This window comes from Pagrus pagrus (genome assembly GCF_965226575.1).
Source record: "Pagrus pagrus genome assembly, chromosome: 13".
NCBI lineage: Eukaryota > Metazoa > Chordata > Actinopteri > Spariformes > Sparidae > Pagrus > Pagrus pagrus.
In genome coordinates this window covers 2,025,698-2,041,877 of record NC_140197.1, presented here as the reverse complement: position 1 = coordinate 2,041,877, position 16,180 = coordinate 2,025,698, and the positions used below count along the sequence as shown (strand labels likewise).

The 16,180-nt window shown below is 39.3% G+C and overlaps 1 protein-coding gene across 1 annotated transcript in view; it reads left to right on the top strand.

Annotated features, from left to right (window-relative positions):
- LOC311267764 (transient receptor potential cation channel subfamily M member 4-like) overlaps positions 1-16,180 on the top strand; it is a 78,231-nt gene that overhangs the window by 47,368 nt on the left and 14,683 nt on the right. Inside the window, exons 20-28 of the mRNA XM_084370994.1 lie at positions 267-382; positions 551-683; positions 1,193-1,367; positions 3,324-3,489; positions 3,653-3,834; positions 6,078-6,210; positions 6,627-6,699; positions 7,039-7,132; positions 8,637-8,704. Of these exons, the coding sequence (XP_084227120.1) occupies positions 267-382; positions 551-683; positions 1,193-1,367; positions 3,324-3,489; positions 3,653-3,834; positions 6,078-6,210; positions 6,627-6,699; positions 7,039-7,132; positions 8,637-8,704 (1,140 nt within the window). The remainder of the gene's footprint in view (positions 1-266; positions 383-550; positions 684-1,192; positions 1,368-3,323; positions 3,490-3,652; positions 3,835-6,077; positions 6,211-6,626; positions 6,700-7,038; positions 7,133-8,636; positions 8,705-16,180) is intronic.

Here is a 16,180-nt window from a genome sequence, read left to right as displayed (position 1 = left end):
CTTTGTAACATAAAAACTTTAGTTATGTTGTTTACCTGGTTCTGGTATCTGATAAACCTTTAAGCTCATGGATTGTTCTCTGTGGTCCTTGAGGCAAAACAGCCCAACAGCCCTTTCTATAGCAGTGCAATTTTCAGTCTGAATGCTAATTAGTTACCACAGTACCAAAAATACATATTTCCCTAATTGACGCAGACTTACTGTACACTGCACAGATGCATCCACATAAATCATGACTCTTATTTCTCTCTATTTCTGTGTAACAGACCTTCTTTGTGGGCAGTACCTTTTTGCTTCAGAGGATGAGGAACTACATCCAGGATGTGTGGAACAAGTGCGACCTCACAGCCATCGCTCTCTTCACTTTGGCTCTCTGCTGCAGGTGACTCTTCTGACACGGTGACAGGAGGATTTACACTGACCAGTCCTCAAACAAAATTCAGTATTTTCTCGTCTTTTTTCTTTTTTTTTACTTACTTATGTTCATGAAGTAGATGAATAAATTGCATCACATATTACTGGTGATTGACTGCACAGTTTTGTTTTACAGAATGTTTCCCTGGTCATATGAGTTTGGCCGAGCTGTGATGGCCATAGATTTTATGGTCTTCACATTACGTCTGATCCATATATTTGCCATCCACAAACAGCTTGGGCCCAAGATTATTATTGTTGGCAAAATGGTGAGTGCACACACAAGTCACATAACAAGCAATGGGCAACACACAATTTAATGAAAATATAATGCAATGTGAAACAGAAACATCAGTGATACCAAAGAGGTGGCAGGTCCTATCACCTGTTGCTATTTAACATTAACTTTGTGAGTAATTCCAAGCCGAAATGAAACTATTTAAAGGCCTATCTGCAAGCTAGTGTGTGTAGTCAACCTAATATCATTTGTGAGTCATGGACCTCTACTCTCAAGTAGCTCTTGAAATAAAAGTTGTGTCAAATTAAATAGGCTACAGCCGTTAGATCAGTGTTAAGGATACATATTTAATCAATGTTAACGTAAATAAAAGTAGTGGTAGATCCCTGCGTTACAGGACTCAGATCATGATCTGGGCCAAAAGAAACTTGATGTTTGGACTAGAAACAGCAGCTCCTGATCTGACAAAGTTCTTATCATGAAGTCACACCAGGGCCGATCTTGTATTATCCATTTCTGGTCTCTCTTTGCTTCCCTCAGATGAAGGACGTTTTCTTCTTCCTTTTTTTTCTGGCTGTGTGGCTCATGGCCTATGGAGTGGCCAATCAGGCACTCCTCTACTCGTATGATCCACGACCAAATTGGATATTCCGCCGAGTGTTCTACAGACCGTACCTGCACATTTTTGGACAAATACCCATAAATGAAATGGATGGTGAGTGGCTCAGTCTATATAGTTTTTTTTCTTGTTTTTTTTTTTATCCTCTGGCTCTGTCAAGCACAATGTCCTTTGGTTCTCTGACTGTCCTCCACATTTGAATTAGAAAAAAGAAATGTTAGTCAAAGTTATTTAAAAATTAAAACCTCTGAAATTTTCCTTTCATCTCAGTTGATTGAAGATGAGCTTGGATAAAATAAGATGTGCACAAAATGGAGCAGAAATGCAATGAAAAGTAATACCTAATAATTGTCTAAATGTCTGCTTCCGCTTACTTATAATGGACATACAAATGTAGGCAGTACACAGTGTACTTTTTACAGAATCAGAATCAGAATCAGCTTTATTGGCCAAGTATATGAAATACAAGGAATTCACTTCGGGGTTTTTCGCACACGGAGTACATAGACGTAAACATGAACATAAACATGAACATAACATAACAAACATTCAACTAGAAAGAACAAGAACAACAAAGAACAGTAAGTTAAAAAAGCATTCAGAGGTCCAGTCTATTTTAAATATATATTTAAGTATATATATTATACATACTTAAAGGGGAACTACCGTTTTTTACAACCTGGACCTTATTTCTAGCATAAAATACGATCATTTACTCACCCAGATAACTTTGGTGTCATTTGGAGTCGTCTGGACGAAATTAGATCCAGTGTAGCGCCGCGTATATCCATATAATGTGAGTGATTGGGGCACTGAAGCGCAGCCTCTATGAGCATTATCTGCCGAGAAACTAGTTCATTTCACCAATATTTTGTTATGATACACTAGTGCTATTCCCCTCTGAGTTGCCTGTTATCAACATCCGGGGTCTGTAGGTTGACCTAGCCGTTTAGCCTAGCCGCAGTCATTTGTTGTTCTTTGGCCAGCTGTTCCTCTCTCTGCCTCCACATCCTCCTTTCAACGAGCTCCTCATCCGTGTACTCTGGCTAAAAACAGTAAGGACGTCCATCATAAACAAAGTCATCGTCCACCACCTCAGAATCGGAAAAATATTCAGCCATGTTGCAAAAAACTAGCAGTAGAAAACTACAGGTAAACAAGCCGGCTGTCGCAAGTGCGCGCGGCTTTCAGAGATGACATCATCCAGGTCAGAGGTAGTAGGTCAACCTACAGACCCCGGATGTTGATAACAGCCAACCCCGGACTCAGAGGGGAATAGCACTAGCGTATCATAACAAAATATTGGTGAAATGAACTAGTTTCGTGGCAGATAATGCTCATAGAGGCTGCGCTTCAGTGCCCCGATCACTCACATTATATGGATATACGCAGCGCTCCACTGGATCTAATTTCGTCCGAACGACTCCAAATGACACCAAAGTTATCTGGGTGAGTAAATGATCGTATTTTATGCTAGAAATAAGGTCCACGTTGTAAAAACCGGTAGTTCCCCTTTAAATATATATTACAGATGCAGAAGTGGATAGATTCTTACTTTCACTGCTATTATAGTTGTCTTCATTATACATTATATTACTTATTCACTAGTTCTGTAGTAGAGTCTCTCAGCCAAACAATTGTTCAAGGAGTGTCTCGTCCTACTAGCTTTTACTCTGTTGAGACTGATGCAGTGGCCATGTCAAATCCATGTTGGACAGGCTGCCTGAATGAGACCACAAGCGCTTTTAAAGAAGATCTTATTACTTATTCACTATTTCTCTCAGCCAAAGAATTTCACACAAGTGTACTTGTACAACCAGAGTGACAATAAACGTCTTGAATGTTGAACAAGATTGATTCAGGTGGGATTTATTGCATGCTGTGAAATTTGACCCCATAAGATTTCATTCAGTCTGATAAACTGGTAACTCAGTGTATAGGAGCTGCTATTGCTGCCATTCATGGTTAAAATAGACTTTTTAAGGTGCTTGTAAATGTGCAGCATAGACTCTCACATGTTGTTTTGGACCTCTGCTTTTGTCTTCCATCTAGCTGATAAGGTGGAGGAAGTAAACTGCACAAACAATGCCACACTAATTGAAGCAGGAGAGGAGCCCTGTCTGAACACCTTTGCCAACTGGCTGGTTGTCATCCTCCTTGTCATCTACCTACTATTTACTAACATAGTACTGGTCAACCTACTCATTGCTATGTTCAGGTACACTGGCATTTAGAATAATTTATTTCAGTCCCAATTCTGTTGTACTTTTAAACAGATTTTATCAGAAGAAATTGTACTGTATGTTGTACAAAATGGAAACCTAGTGTATGAAAGCAATGCTCTTTGTATGCCTAATAAGATTTAAATTTTCTGTTTACAGCTACACCTTTTCAAAAGTACAGGAGCGCAGTGACACCTACTGGAAATTTCAGCGTTACAACCTGATTGTGGAGTACCACTCAAGGCCCTGCCTAGCACCACCCTTCATTATCATCTCACACCTCCACCTTTTCATCAAAAGATACATCCGCCACATCCCCTCAGTCAAGAGCAAACACTTTGGTGAGAAGTTGCAAGTACAGCATGGAGACAGGAGATATGTGTGAAAGAAACATGTGCATTTAGCAGGGGAAGGAGGAAGCAGTAAATAAAACCAAAGGTAAAAGGCTTAATAGCTAAGACCCAATAATGAGCTAAGTGATAAAAAGAGACATTGTGACCCCTGGCTGTCAAACAATGAATAAGCTATTGCATTGGTACTGGGTAGATCATTCGATTTGCCCAATCAGTCTAGATGTGTTTAGTTAATTAATGTATGCTAATTGGAGAGGAACCTACTGTACAGCTGTATCTTGGGGTGCCAGGACCGTTGGTCATATGTTATTTATTGTCAAGACAGAGCTGTCTCAGCATTGTTGGTAGCAAATTAAGTTGGTTGTCAGTTGATTTGGGCCTCTGCCAAGGTTATGTTTTTTGAAAAAAAAAAACAAAAAAAAAAAACACCTCTAGTGATTATGTGTTTAAGGAGTGTCTAGTCCTACATGCCTACTCTGTTGAGACTGACACAGTGGTCATATCAAACCCACGTTGGGGAGGCAGCCTGAATGAGACCACAAGCGTTGACCCTTCTTTAAAACGCTCCTCTTAACCAGGGTTGGGCACAGGTCAGTTGCTTGCCAGCTTCAGTGAATTGGATTCGCAATCAGCAATGGAAACTTAGTGTTACTATAAGTAATTAGTTATGTATAAACATCATTTGACCAACTTGCCAATATGAGAAAGAGGGAGAGATAATAAAGACAGATAGAAGAGAAGAGACAAAAGAACCAAAAACACACAGGCATATGGACATAAAAAGGTTAGCCTGTATTCAAGTATATGATGCGATAAACTATAATTATGTGGTTTATGAAGTTTATCTATACTGCAGACTGGAGTCACTAACAGTGACAACCACAGTTAAAGTCTCATATCTATGTGTCCAATTCAGGTTGAATTGGTGTTGACACAACTGTGATGGATGTCTATCGTCTAACAATAATATTGTATTCCTGTAACCTGTAATGCACACTGGAGCAGTTTGATTGCGAAGGAGTTGGGTTGAGTGTCAGCACCTCCAAGTTTGAATCCATGGTAATTTGCCAGGAAACAGTGGATTGCCTCATGCCTCAGGTTAAGAGTCAAGTGAATTGCTTCTACATTTAAGTTCAGGTGTTGTTAATGTATGAGGTTAAGGTCGATGCTGGGATCACCACTGAGTCATGCGAACATTACCGTGAACCACTGTAGTGAACAGGAAGCTGAGACTGGGGGCCTGGCTCTCAATTTAGCTGATTGGTGTTCCAACAAATACCCATGCTAAAAGCTTTGGTTAGTGACCAAATCAATAAACCAAAATGAGTAATATATAGTGGCTGGAAGTGGTGGAAATGTGCTTTTCCTTAGCAGGGTGGCATGTTTACCTTTCGGCCAAAGTCCCACTAAACAGAGTTTTGGTGGAAAACCTGACCTGACCTGACCTTATCTATTTTGATAACAGTACAGAGTGCACACTGTTTCTTTTCCAAAAGGAAATCATTCTTGGCTCCCTCTGTTTTGGAGTTATCCATGCTTTTATTTTTTCATGCCTAGTCTAGTGTAATGTACTTTGTGCTGATATCAGTCAGAGATCTCTTTAGAGACTGGTGCAGAATGCTGCTGCACAAACTTTAACAGGTACCAAGAAATAGGAATACATTACTCTTGTTATAGCCAACTTACACTGGCTACCTGTTTTACTTCATATTTATTTTAAAAATGTACTTTTATTTTAAAGCTTTTAATGGCCTCACCCCAAATGACTTTTTTTTACTGACCCCCCATGTGCCTGGGCGTTCTCTAACATTAGTGGATGCAGCTGGTTGTTCCTAAATCACGGCTTGTGACTAAAGGTGATTTGGCCATTGCTGTCAGAGGCCCTAGACTGCAAAACCCCCCTCTGTTGAAATCAGGAAGGCCACATCATTAGCGTCTTTTAAATCTTTTCTTAAAACTTTCTTATATAGGAAGGCATTAATTAATTCTTATAAAGTTATTAGCTTCATCATTTTAATCTTGCCATTTAACATATTTTAACTCTTTATTTTATCCCACAATGTTTTATAATCTTCATGTTGTTTAATTAATTACTTTTTTGTCTGTTGGTCTTTATCTGTGTTTTTATATTTAGTTTTTTTTCTTCCTTTTTTTCCCGTCTCTTACACTTTGTAAGCTTGTTTCAACATATGCTATATTTATTATATTATTATTATCTTCTCTCTCCTCAGTTTTGGAACTGCGGGGTAGAGAGGCTAGCCGCCTCAACACATGGGAGGCTATCCAAAAAGAAAACCTCCTCTCAGCTCAGAATAAGCGACAGAGGGAGAGTGATACCGCACGACTTAAATGTACATCTCTCAAGTAAGTTCCCTCTGCAATTGTGGTGACTTTATAATATTTGATTGATAACAATATACTATATGTATAAGAAGAACCACGTCCTTCTCACTGTTAGAAATGAGCAAATTGTATATTTCAACCAATAACTAACAAAGAGTGTAGGACAGACATGACATACATTTTATTTATGTCATCCTATAAATCTAGTGTTGTTTAATGTTGGTTTATATTATGTGTTTGTAATTATTATCACTGACCAAAAATGTAATCACACATTTCATTAAGGTTACACTTTTAATCATGTTTTTTGTTTCAGTTCAAGTTTTTCTTTAGTTTCTCTTTTATGTATAGAGGTTTCTGATGTTCTGATGAACTGAGACTAATATTCTAGCTGACTTTTGCAGCTGGTTTATTTGTATGCATGTTTGTTTCTGCAGGGTGGACAGTGTGCTGAAGCAAATGGCAGAGATCCGTGACCATGACAGAAGGTTGCGGATGCTGGAATCAGAGGTCAGTTATACTTTAATGCACATGCAATCTGTTGAGTCTAATCTGTATCAGACTCTTTTCAAGTCCAGAAAATTAGTTGTTGTTTTGACAATCAATTCTTTACACAAATTTAATTTAGAGATATATCTGACAAGGAAACATCTTTCACAACAAGAGTAGAGTAGGTGTTCCTTATTTTTATTGTGTCCAATCCCTGCATGCATGGGCAGATTTATATGGGTCCGTGGTATCTGGTATCTGTGTGTGGAGTGTGTGTGCATGGTGTGTCTGGTTTCTCTGCAGCTGTTGGCTCTGCCTGCTCAGCACTAATCCATCTCTGTTTGTGTATATCTCTCCCAGCTGGAGTACTGCTGTAGCGCTCTCTCCTGGATGACGGACGCGCTGTCTCAGAGCAATCTGATAAACACTGACCGCCGCCCACCGCTCCTCAGAGGTAAAGTCACTGACATCTAACCATAACTAAAAATAAAAAATCTGTTTAGATCTCTTTTTTTTGTATGATCCCACAGGTTACAGGCAGTTAGATAGTTTTTAGTAAGACAATGTGAAAATACAACATCATATTATGCAAACTGTTGCACAATTAAAATGTTGATTAATTCAATGGTTGTTATAATTATCATTTTCTTCTGTTGTAGATATGAATTCACTTTCTCCAAGCTGACTCTGAGCTCCAGGATCTCACTCACACACAAACACACATTTAAACACACACATGCATCCACGCACGCATGCACACACACACACAGTCATGATAGTCATGTTTCTATCACTTTAGGGGATAATAGCTTCCATTACCTTAAACTTAACCTAACCTCAGCTAACCTAAAATCAAAAATGAAAATGATTTACATTATGGGGACTTCTGTCGCCCCAAAAGGAAAGGGAGTCCACACAATGTGATAGTGTACACAGATTCATAGCATGTCTCCACAATATGAGTAATACACATATACACACAGTTCACTCAGGGCCATTGTGTCAAAGAGCACCTTATTTGCTATACTGCCAATCATTTCATTTCTTTTACTTTGTTGATTTTAGATGTACGCTGTTTTAGGTGCATTTTAATTAGGATAAATTATATGTTGACGTCAACGTATCATACTTTTTTTATATACAGTAGTGCCACCATGCATTGTTGTGTGCTATAACGCCTCTTCAGAAAATGTTCTAATTATTATGATTAACAATACACATAGGTGTACACACATAAAGGTCAGAGCATTAAACTGAGCCTCAAACTGTAGATGTGTCTAGAGTGCCTTGTTAATATGTCTGTTAAGTTGATTAAGGAAATTATCACCATTTATGAGATAAAATGCTGTTGCATTATCAAAACCCTTTCTGGGGAGTGCAATGTGCATTCATTTAAGCTACACTAATCAATATTTTTATATTAACAATGACTCGGATTTCTATAATGTGAAAGTGAAAGTCCAACCATTTTTTGCAGTTCCTCTACTACTGAATTTCTTTGCTTCTTTCGGCTCATTGTTTTGAGTTTTGTTTCTGGTCCAGAAACTGCTCTTTCATCAGCCTTATTTCTACTAACAGCAGGCAGCTGTTTTCAGTGACAAAGCTCTAAATGCCCAACACCAAACAGTGGACTGACACAGCTGGTGAACATTGTAGAGCATTTAGCTGCTGAAGAGCCAGATATTTTTCTCAGGAGTTGGTAGGGACCAAAAAAAGCTAAAAGGAGAATTCATGAGGTGGACCCAAACGCCACTTCAAATAAATCATAATGTTCCAACATAACCACTTAATAAGTTGATAATATTTTAGTTGTCACGTTTATCAGCCTTTTCTGCTTCAGCCATGAATACCTCTAAGTACAGGTGACACATTTGAGATCCAACCACCTAGACCACATTCAGATGTGACAACATTCTTTTAGCAGCGTGTACACATATGTGTCCTGTTCCACACTGAAGGATCGCATGCTCAACTCACACCTCCACGAAAGAAGAAGAAGAAGAAGGAGAAGAAAAAGCCACGACAGGCAGAAAAGATTACACACAACTGATATCATTTACACTAAATTTAGGAAACAGGACAACATTTTGTTGACAGTACACATGTCAAATTTTGTTTGGCCAATCAAAAGTGGTCGCCCAAGATGTATGTCAAGACGCATATTAATGCCAGGTGTTAACAGAGGGGCTTAGAGCTAACCATTTGTGATCAGATCACTCAGGACGGATGTTAAAGCAGGTCCGAATTCCCTTGTTGTAACACCAGCACAAATCTAAACAAAGTTAAAGGTTTTAAATAAATACATAAGAAGTAAATATATCAACAAAAATAGGGATAACAATCTGATGGCATGTCAAAGACTATAGTAGACGTAAGTGACAGATACAATACCACTGGAGGTTGCCATTGTTGACTATGCAAGGTTCCTCCTCTACCACCACCAAAATCACTCCTTTCATTATTCAGTCACTTCTCCCAACATAATGTAAAATTAATTGTTCACTCTAAAGCAGTGTTTATTAAAATAAATAAATAAATCAAATGTGTACTTAGTTTAAAATCACATTTTAGTCTCTTTTGTTTGTGTTGTTTTGTCAAAATACAGTCAGTTAATTTTAGTTTAATGGCTCAGCTTCATGATACTATAATGGAGTTTGCTGAAGGACATTTCCAAATGAGAAGAAGGCTTGTCTTGAACTATGTGTTTCGTCATTTAGGCTGACAATGTCACTGACTTACCGTAATTCTTTCATATAATGTCAAAATGAATGCCTGAAGTTTGTTAGAAAATATGCAAAACAATCAATTTCCTTCACAGGTTGTAACACAACAGTCCTTTATGTTCGCATGTAAAGTGTCTTTGAGTCTCTTGAAAAGCACTGTAAAAATAACAACACAGACAGCAGAGACAACTATTTTGTCTCATCGTCATGGAATAATGTCCAGAGGTTTTGCCATACATTTTGTTGTCAATATTTTTTTTGTTGTACTAGATAGTTATTGCAGTTGTTACAGTTTTGCCATGAAATAAGAGGATGTCAATATATTGGCATACTGATTGTCAAAATGTTCGTTTAAGAGATTAACGCTGATCTGGAGTAAGTAATAAGAATTTCACACATCACACATCCATCATCATCCTTTTGCACCACCACTGACAGGTGTTGCCACCAAAAAGCTTACAATGTGAAGTAGCAGTAGAAAATGTTATTTAAAGCATTTCAAGCTACAGTGGTGTGGGAACAAAATAAGTCTGTTTGCTGCTGCATGCGTGGACCCGTCAAAGACTGTATGCACCTCCTTGTTGGACAATTGGACATGATGTCAATTTAGACACACGATGATGCCACAGTCACTGAGATAAATGTCCAGTTAGCAGCTGTCAGCATCAGTCATCTATACATTAACATGGAATTGAATAAAGAAAAGAAACTACTCAGGGGTGGTGATGGTGGGGGTGGTAGGCTGTTTCTATTTTTATTTTGGGGGGGTTGATATTCAACGTGATATTTTTATACTTCTATTATATACTGTTTGTTCTGCTGTATACGGATACTTTATGTATGTTTCTAGATAAAGGCTCTGTAAAGAACTCTTTTCAACAAAGTCATAATAAACAGGTTTTTTCTGCATTCTAACAGTGATAAGATGCATCCTGTTTTGCAAAAAGAATATACATCTTTCATCTCTACAGTACTGCTGAGAACCACCAACTTGAGTGCACTATATCATTTGCATCATCTCTCATGTTCAATTTACAACAAATTGCGAGGATTGCCTTCTTTCAACTACCTTACATTGCAAAAATTAGGAACATCCTGTCTCAAAAAGAAGCAGTATAATTAGTCCATGCTTTTGTTACTTACAGGATGGATTATTGCAGTTCCCTTTTTTTAGGCTGCCCCATTAAGTCTCTAAAACAGGGGTGGCAATTATTTACAAGGGGGCCATGTGAGAAACCCAGATTGTTGCCGGGGGCCAAACAAATTTTGTCACACCATACCTCTAATTTTACCACTTGTTTAAATTAAAGCAAACATACTGTGCACTTATTATCTTATTATTCAGCATTCATTATATTGAAAATCACTCCAAACAACATCCTATTTAGAACATTAAAGCTGGAGTATGGAACTTTTGTCTCCCCCTTGTTGCAGTTACATTTCTCTGCCATAAGCTCCACGCATAACGTGAAAATGTTAGATAGATAGTATTTACAGTAATAATAATAATAATAAATAATAATAACAATTAAAGCGCAGTAAATAATTTGTGTGTTTTTGGAGTGAGCGTTGTAAAGTCTGATGGCACCAGGTAGGAATGATTTCCTGTGCTGTTCCTTTAGGCAGCGGGGTTGAATGAGTCTGTTGCTGAATGTGCTCTTAAGCTATTATTGTTATAACAAGATATTTTTCATGTTACAACATGGTAATATATTCTTATAATGTGAGTATCACTGAATAATTTATATTGTTACATTGTCACATTTACACAATTTAAGTTGTACTTCATGCTTGAGTCGAGACATGTCAAGATTTTGCTGTTTATTATTATTATTGTGATAAGTATGGATACACTAGAATTTTAAAATGCATTGTGTGTACAGAGGGAAGAATCAGGAGGCAGAGCTGAAGGGTGAAGCAGGTCTTGGGTGACTGGGAGGCAGGGGCAAAGAGTGAAGCAAGTCTGGGAGGTGACCAGACTGCAGGGGGAAAAGGGCAGCCGCTTCGGGAGGCTGCGCCAAAGGTGAAGGTGGAATCCCTCAGGAGGCTGGTGCTGAAAGCGGTAGCCCTCTGGAGGCCGGGCCAGAGGCCGGCAATTGAAGGCCAGTGACATTGCTTTGGCTTTAACTCAGGACTGGGGTGTGGCACCAGAGACTGGCAGCTGGAGAACTGAGCAAGGAACTGACGACAGGGTGCCAGGGCTGAGGTATGATACTTGTGAAGCAGCAGGAAAGGATGTGGGCAGCTGGAGATCTTGTGGATTGGCTAGGACTGCTGACTGGAGGTCTGCCTCAGCAGGGGTGAACGACAAAGGACCAGGATGAGGAGTCAACCATGGAGAAACGAGGACCACCAGAAGCAATTCAGGCAGACAGAAAACACAGGCTTAAATACATATGGAGCAGTGAACTAATGGAAGACAGGTGAGGACCAAAAGAGACAGGAAAACAGACAAAGGGAGGAATTAGAAATTGAAACATGACACATAACTACAATATTAAACAGGAAATCAACAAACCCAAAATGCTCTATTTATTTCTGTACTGTAGCAACTTCCCTCTTCACTCACAAAAAAATGCAGCTACAGGTGTACCAGTGCAGGGTGTCTCCACAGACACACATTTAAAGACCCTTGGTATACAGCAAAATACAGAGAGATTTTTCTTGTGAATTCATTTGGCAATGGCTTGAATAAAAAACATGAGCGGGAGATGACCAGCGTTTGGACCAGGAGTTGCGTTGCGTCCTTTGTGAGGAAAGGCCGGATCCTGCGGATGTTGTATAGGTCAAATCTGCAGGATCGGGCCACCGCGGTGATGTTGGGGGTGCAGAATAGTCCATCGTCCAGGAGTACGCCCAGGTTCCTCGCAGTCGATGAAGGCAATACCGTGATGTCCTCAACAGTGACTGACTGTCCATGTGAGGGCAGTCTTTCCCCGGGATGAAGAGGAGTTCAGTTTTGCTATGGTTGAGCTTGAGATGATGCGCAGTTGTCCAAGCGGAGATGTCTGCCAGACATTCCGAGATGCCTTTTCTTGCTTAACTTTATCAAAACATGTCATCTTTTGCAATACTTCTTTTTTAGTGTGTAATGGTCTCAAACAGTCAAGAGATGACCAGTGCCTCTGCTATTGGTTGCAGGGGAAACTCTCAACGTAACAAAAGTAACAATGTCAAAAGAAAATCAAAAAAACCCTGTGTGCTGCTGTGAATGTAGCCTTCATGTGCTCAGTCATAAGGTTAACGTAATATGGCGAGGTGAAATTGTGATCAATAAGAGTGACATGATGGTTGTTGCAGAAAAGTAAAGGATAGGGACGTAAACTTTACGTTATTCATTTACTTCCAGGCCAGCGATGCATTTCACTAAGCACGACTGTCCCCCTCCCCTCTCCCCCACTGGCCTGCACTAGTGTTAAGCTAGGTTAGCCTAACTTTACCTTGCTAACATAACAAACAGATAAGCATAACCGACACAACAAAGCACATCATGAGTCATGGACAAGTGAATTGAAACAGGAAATTGATGGAGTCATTGTTTATTTCACAAACTAGTTATAAACTTACCATGGAGGCAAACTTTGCGGTCCTCACCTTAGGAGACAGTGTGGGGACTGAGAGACTCTTGAGTAGGAATTGAGTTTGAAATAGGAATTGAGCACGCTCTACTGGACAAATAGCAGGACAACATTTCTCGGTGAAACCAAATCATATTCCCTGCACTTTATTTGGAAAAATAAAAGCGCTAACATCTGTGTCTATCAGCCAACTTCTGGCCGATAATGATTATTCTCAGATAGGTTATAATTGGCCGATTAAATTGGCAACCAGCCCACATTTTAAATGCTCCCTATGCCTGAGCAGTTTAAATGGCGTATCAGGGCACAATGTCCTACTGGGACAGCACTGCCATCAGGGAGTGCCCTTGCCATGAAGGAAGTACTGGTCTGTAAAGGTGTTAGGTTGGATGGTACATGTAAAGAGAAATTGTCTTTGTAATGTAAAACGATTCACCTGTTACTATTAGTGTTGTAGCTGATCAGTTAGTTAATGCGAGTCCATTTACCATTTACAGTTTATGGCTGGCAATTAGTTTGGTTGCATATAAGAGTAGGTGTGACAGAAGAAAGTTTTTGTCTGCATTGAACTTGAGAGTCTGAGCCATACCCAGTAAAAAGTGCAGGAGTATTTGTAGAAAATAATTTTTCATTTACGTGATGAGATAACTTTTGGCTATGAGTTAGCGCTATATGAATAAAATTGACTTGATTTCATTTTCTTGCTCTTCTAACTCTCTCACACATGCATGCACGCACTGATACACAAACACACACCAGTCGCCTTAGGTAACTTTATCATGGAAAATGATTTCCCAGTTTAGACTGCCCCTACATGGAAAGAGCTCAGGTTGGATGTGGCACTGGATCAGATTCAGGGAGGCAAATGAATCCGGCTGGAGAATGTCATATCTGGTTGATGAATGGGCTGATGCAGTGCATTTCCTGTCATCTCTTCACCTCACAACACCCTGTCCGACACCTTAAATAACACATTCTTTTTTCTTTTTACGCAGACAAGTTAGAGTTAAATGAGGTCCTGTGCTCGGGTCTTTACTCAGGTGTCAACATTTGCCCAAAGCCAAAGCAGACAGGCAAAGTGTCACATGCATCAGCTATTATTCCAAACTGATGATGATTGACATGATTTCTTTAAGACTGTTTGGGGAGGAGGAATTAAACATTAGCAGTAGTTAACTAAATGGGTCAAGTAGGTCAATGAAGGCAGAGTCAGTGGTCCAAACTAAGAGAAGAAATGTTGTTGGCATGTCTGAGCTCATCTCCACTTTCAGCCACTTTGCAGTCTTCATCTCGATCTGATCTCCTCTCTCATTCCGTCCTTTGCTCTTTCCATCTCAGCTGTTTCTGACTGCCACTAGCCTTTGGAAACTTCATTATGAACTTGTTCTCAAAACTACGCTGTGTATCAATGATGTGGTGATGTGTTATCTAAGGCTTAAAAATAATGAAAAGTTAAAAAAAAAAAAAAAAGTTCCAGTAGGAAGGATGTGACTGATGATGAAAACTTGAGCCAACTGACAAAAATATCTAATGTAAACTGAAAACCCATTAAAAAAAGAAAGAAATAGCATACAAAGTTCAAGATCAACAAACAACAGCATTTTTCATTTGACTTGAATACAAATATATATTTTATGCAGCATTATTTGTTTTATTTTTTTAATTATTTTATTTAACATGTACAACATGGGTTAAAGGAGTAAAAAAACTATCACTGGCATCACACCATCATGCAGAACAAGTAGAGTATATGTATTTATTGATTTCAGTCTATATTGGTTTAGGAGGTATTTCAGCAGTCAGTGGTCTCTTTCCTCATGCATGTGTAGGTGAGAATTGACAGGGACTATAGGATACTGTGCTTGTCCCACACAGACAGAGCCAGAGAAGCTCACATTACACTGACTCTGAGACTGTGGGGTTTAAAATAGAGTAGTTGTCAACTCCTCATTGCACAAATCCATCTATTTTGGGTGCAGTGTGTAGGGGGAAGGGAGATAGGTAGAAGGGATAGAGATCAGTTTCTGCGTTTGGCCTATACCCTTCGTAGAGCATACACTCTGGCTGCATCAGCAAGGAGGAAGCACTGAAGGTATAAGACATAATTAGTAAAAACATGTTTTGAAAAGTCCAGTAACTCACGACAGTTAGTCAATGGTCTGTTATGTCATTTCAAAGGATGATAGTGTTGGAAAATGATGATTTCGCTCTGCTCAGAGCTAGTATTTGTCCTGAAGTCAACAAGAGATCCTAGGGTGATTGAAACCTAAATGATTTATCCCCTCCACCATTATGCCTTCAGCAAATTCCATGGCAATCTGCCCATTACAACATGGGAAATTTCAGGCAAGTGTCTCTAGGAATTAGGATCATTTCCATTTCAATGATGGTGCAGGGGTTCTTCAGGTCAAAGACCCCTAACTGACACCAGTTAGACCACAGACCCCCATTTGATAAGAATAGATAAGAAACCTGTGACCAAAATAGTCACACATTCTGTCATTGTGCTACTTGTTAATGGAAATATGGTAAAAAATAAATTATTGCCCTTTTTGCTGGGGAACCCCTGGGGGTCCCTGGACCCCACACTCAGAACCCCTTGTGCAGAGCTCCACTGATGTTTAATGCAAATGTTAAGTGCCAATTGCAGGAAGTAGGGAAACCTCTATGTAGCAAGGTGGATAGTACTGGGGTCAGTATATTATAAACAAAATCTTTTTAATATTGTCTAACAAGGACCAGCAGAAGAGGGCCTAGGCTTGTGTCTAATAATGTGTGTTACTGGCATTCACATTTACTTCACTCTGTGACTGGCCAGGTGTGTGGAGGTGGAAAAATGGATAGCCCTTTCCAGCTCTTTTTCAAAGAAAGCTGTTTTTAAGCCCCCTCTTTATATTGTCCACACAACTACTTCCGTTACTTCCCATAATTACAAGCGAATGCAATGCCAAATGCCATTGAGGAGGGACAGCCTAAAATTAAATATTATCCACCATCTAACAATTATTATGTTTTGCCCATTGGTCTGAGAGCACGCTTTTTGCACCCACCTTTGACTGAGGCTGTTTGGAACAACTATAAATATTTTTGCCTTTTAGGCATGGTTGGACGATACTTCACACAAACAAATTCATTTTAAGCAGACCCCTGTGTTAAAGTTGCTGTAAATGTAATCCTGTGCATTGTGCAGCTAGTAATCCC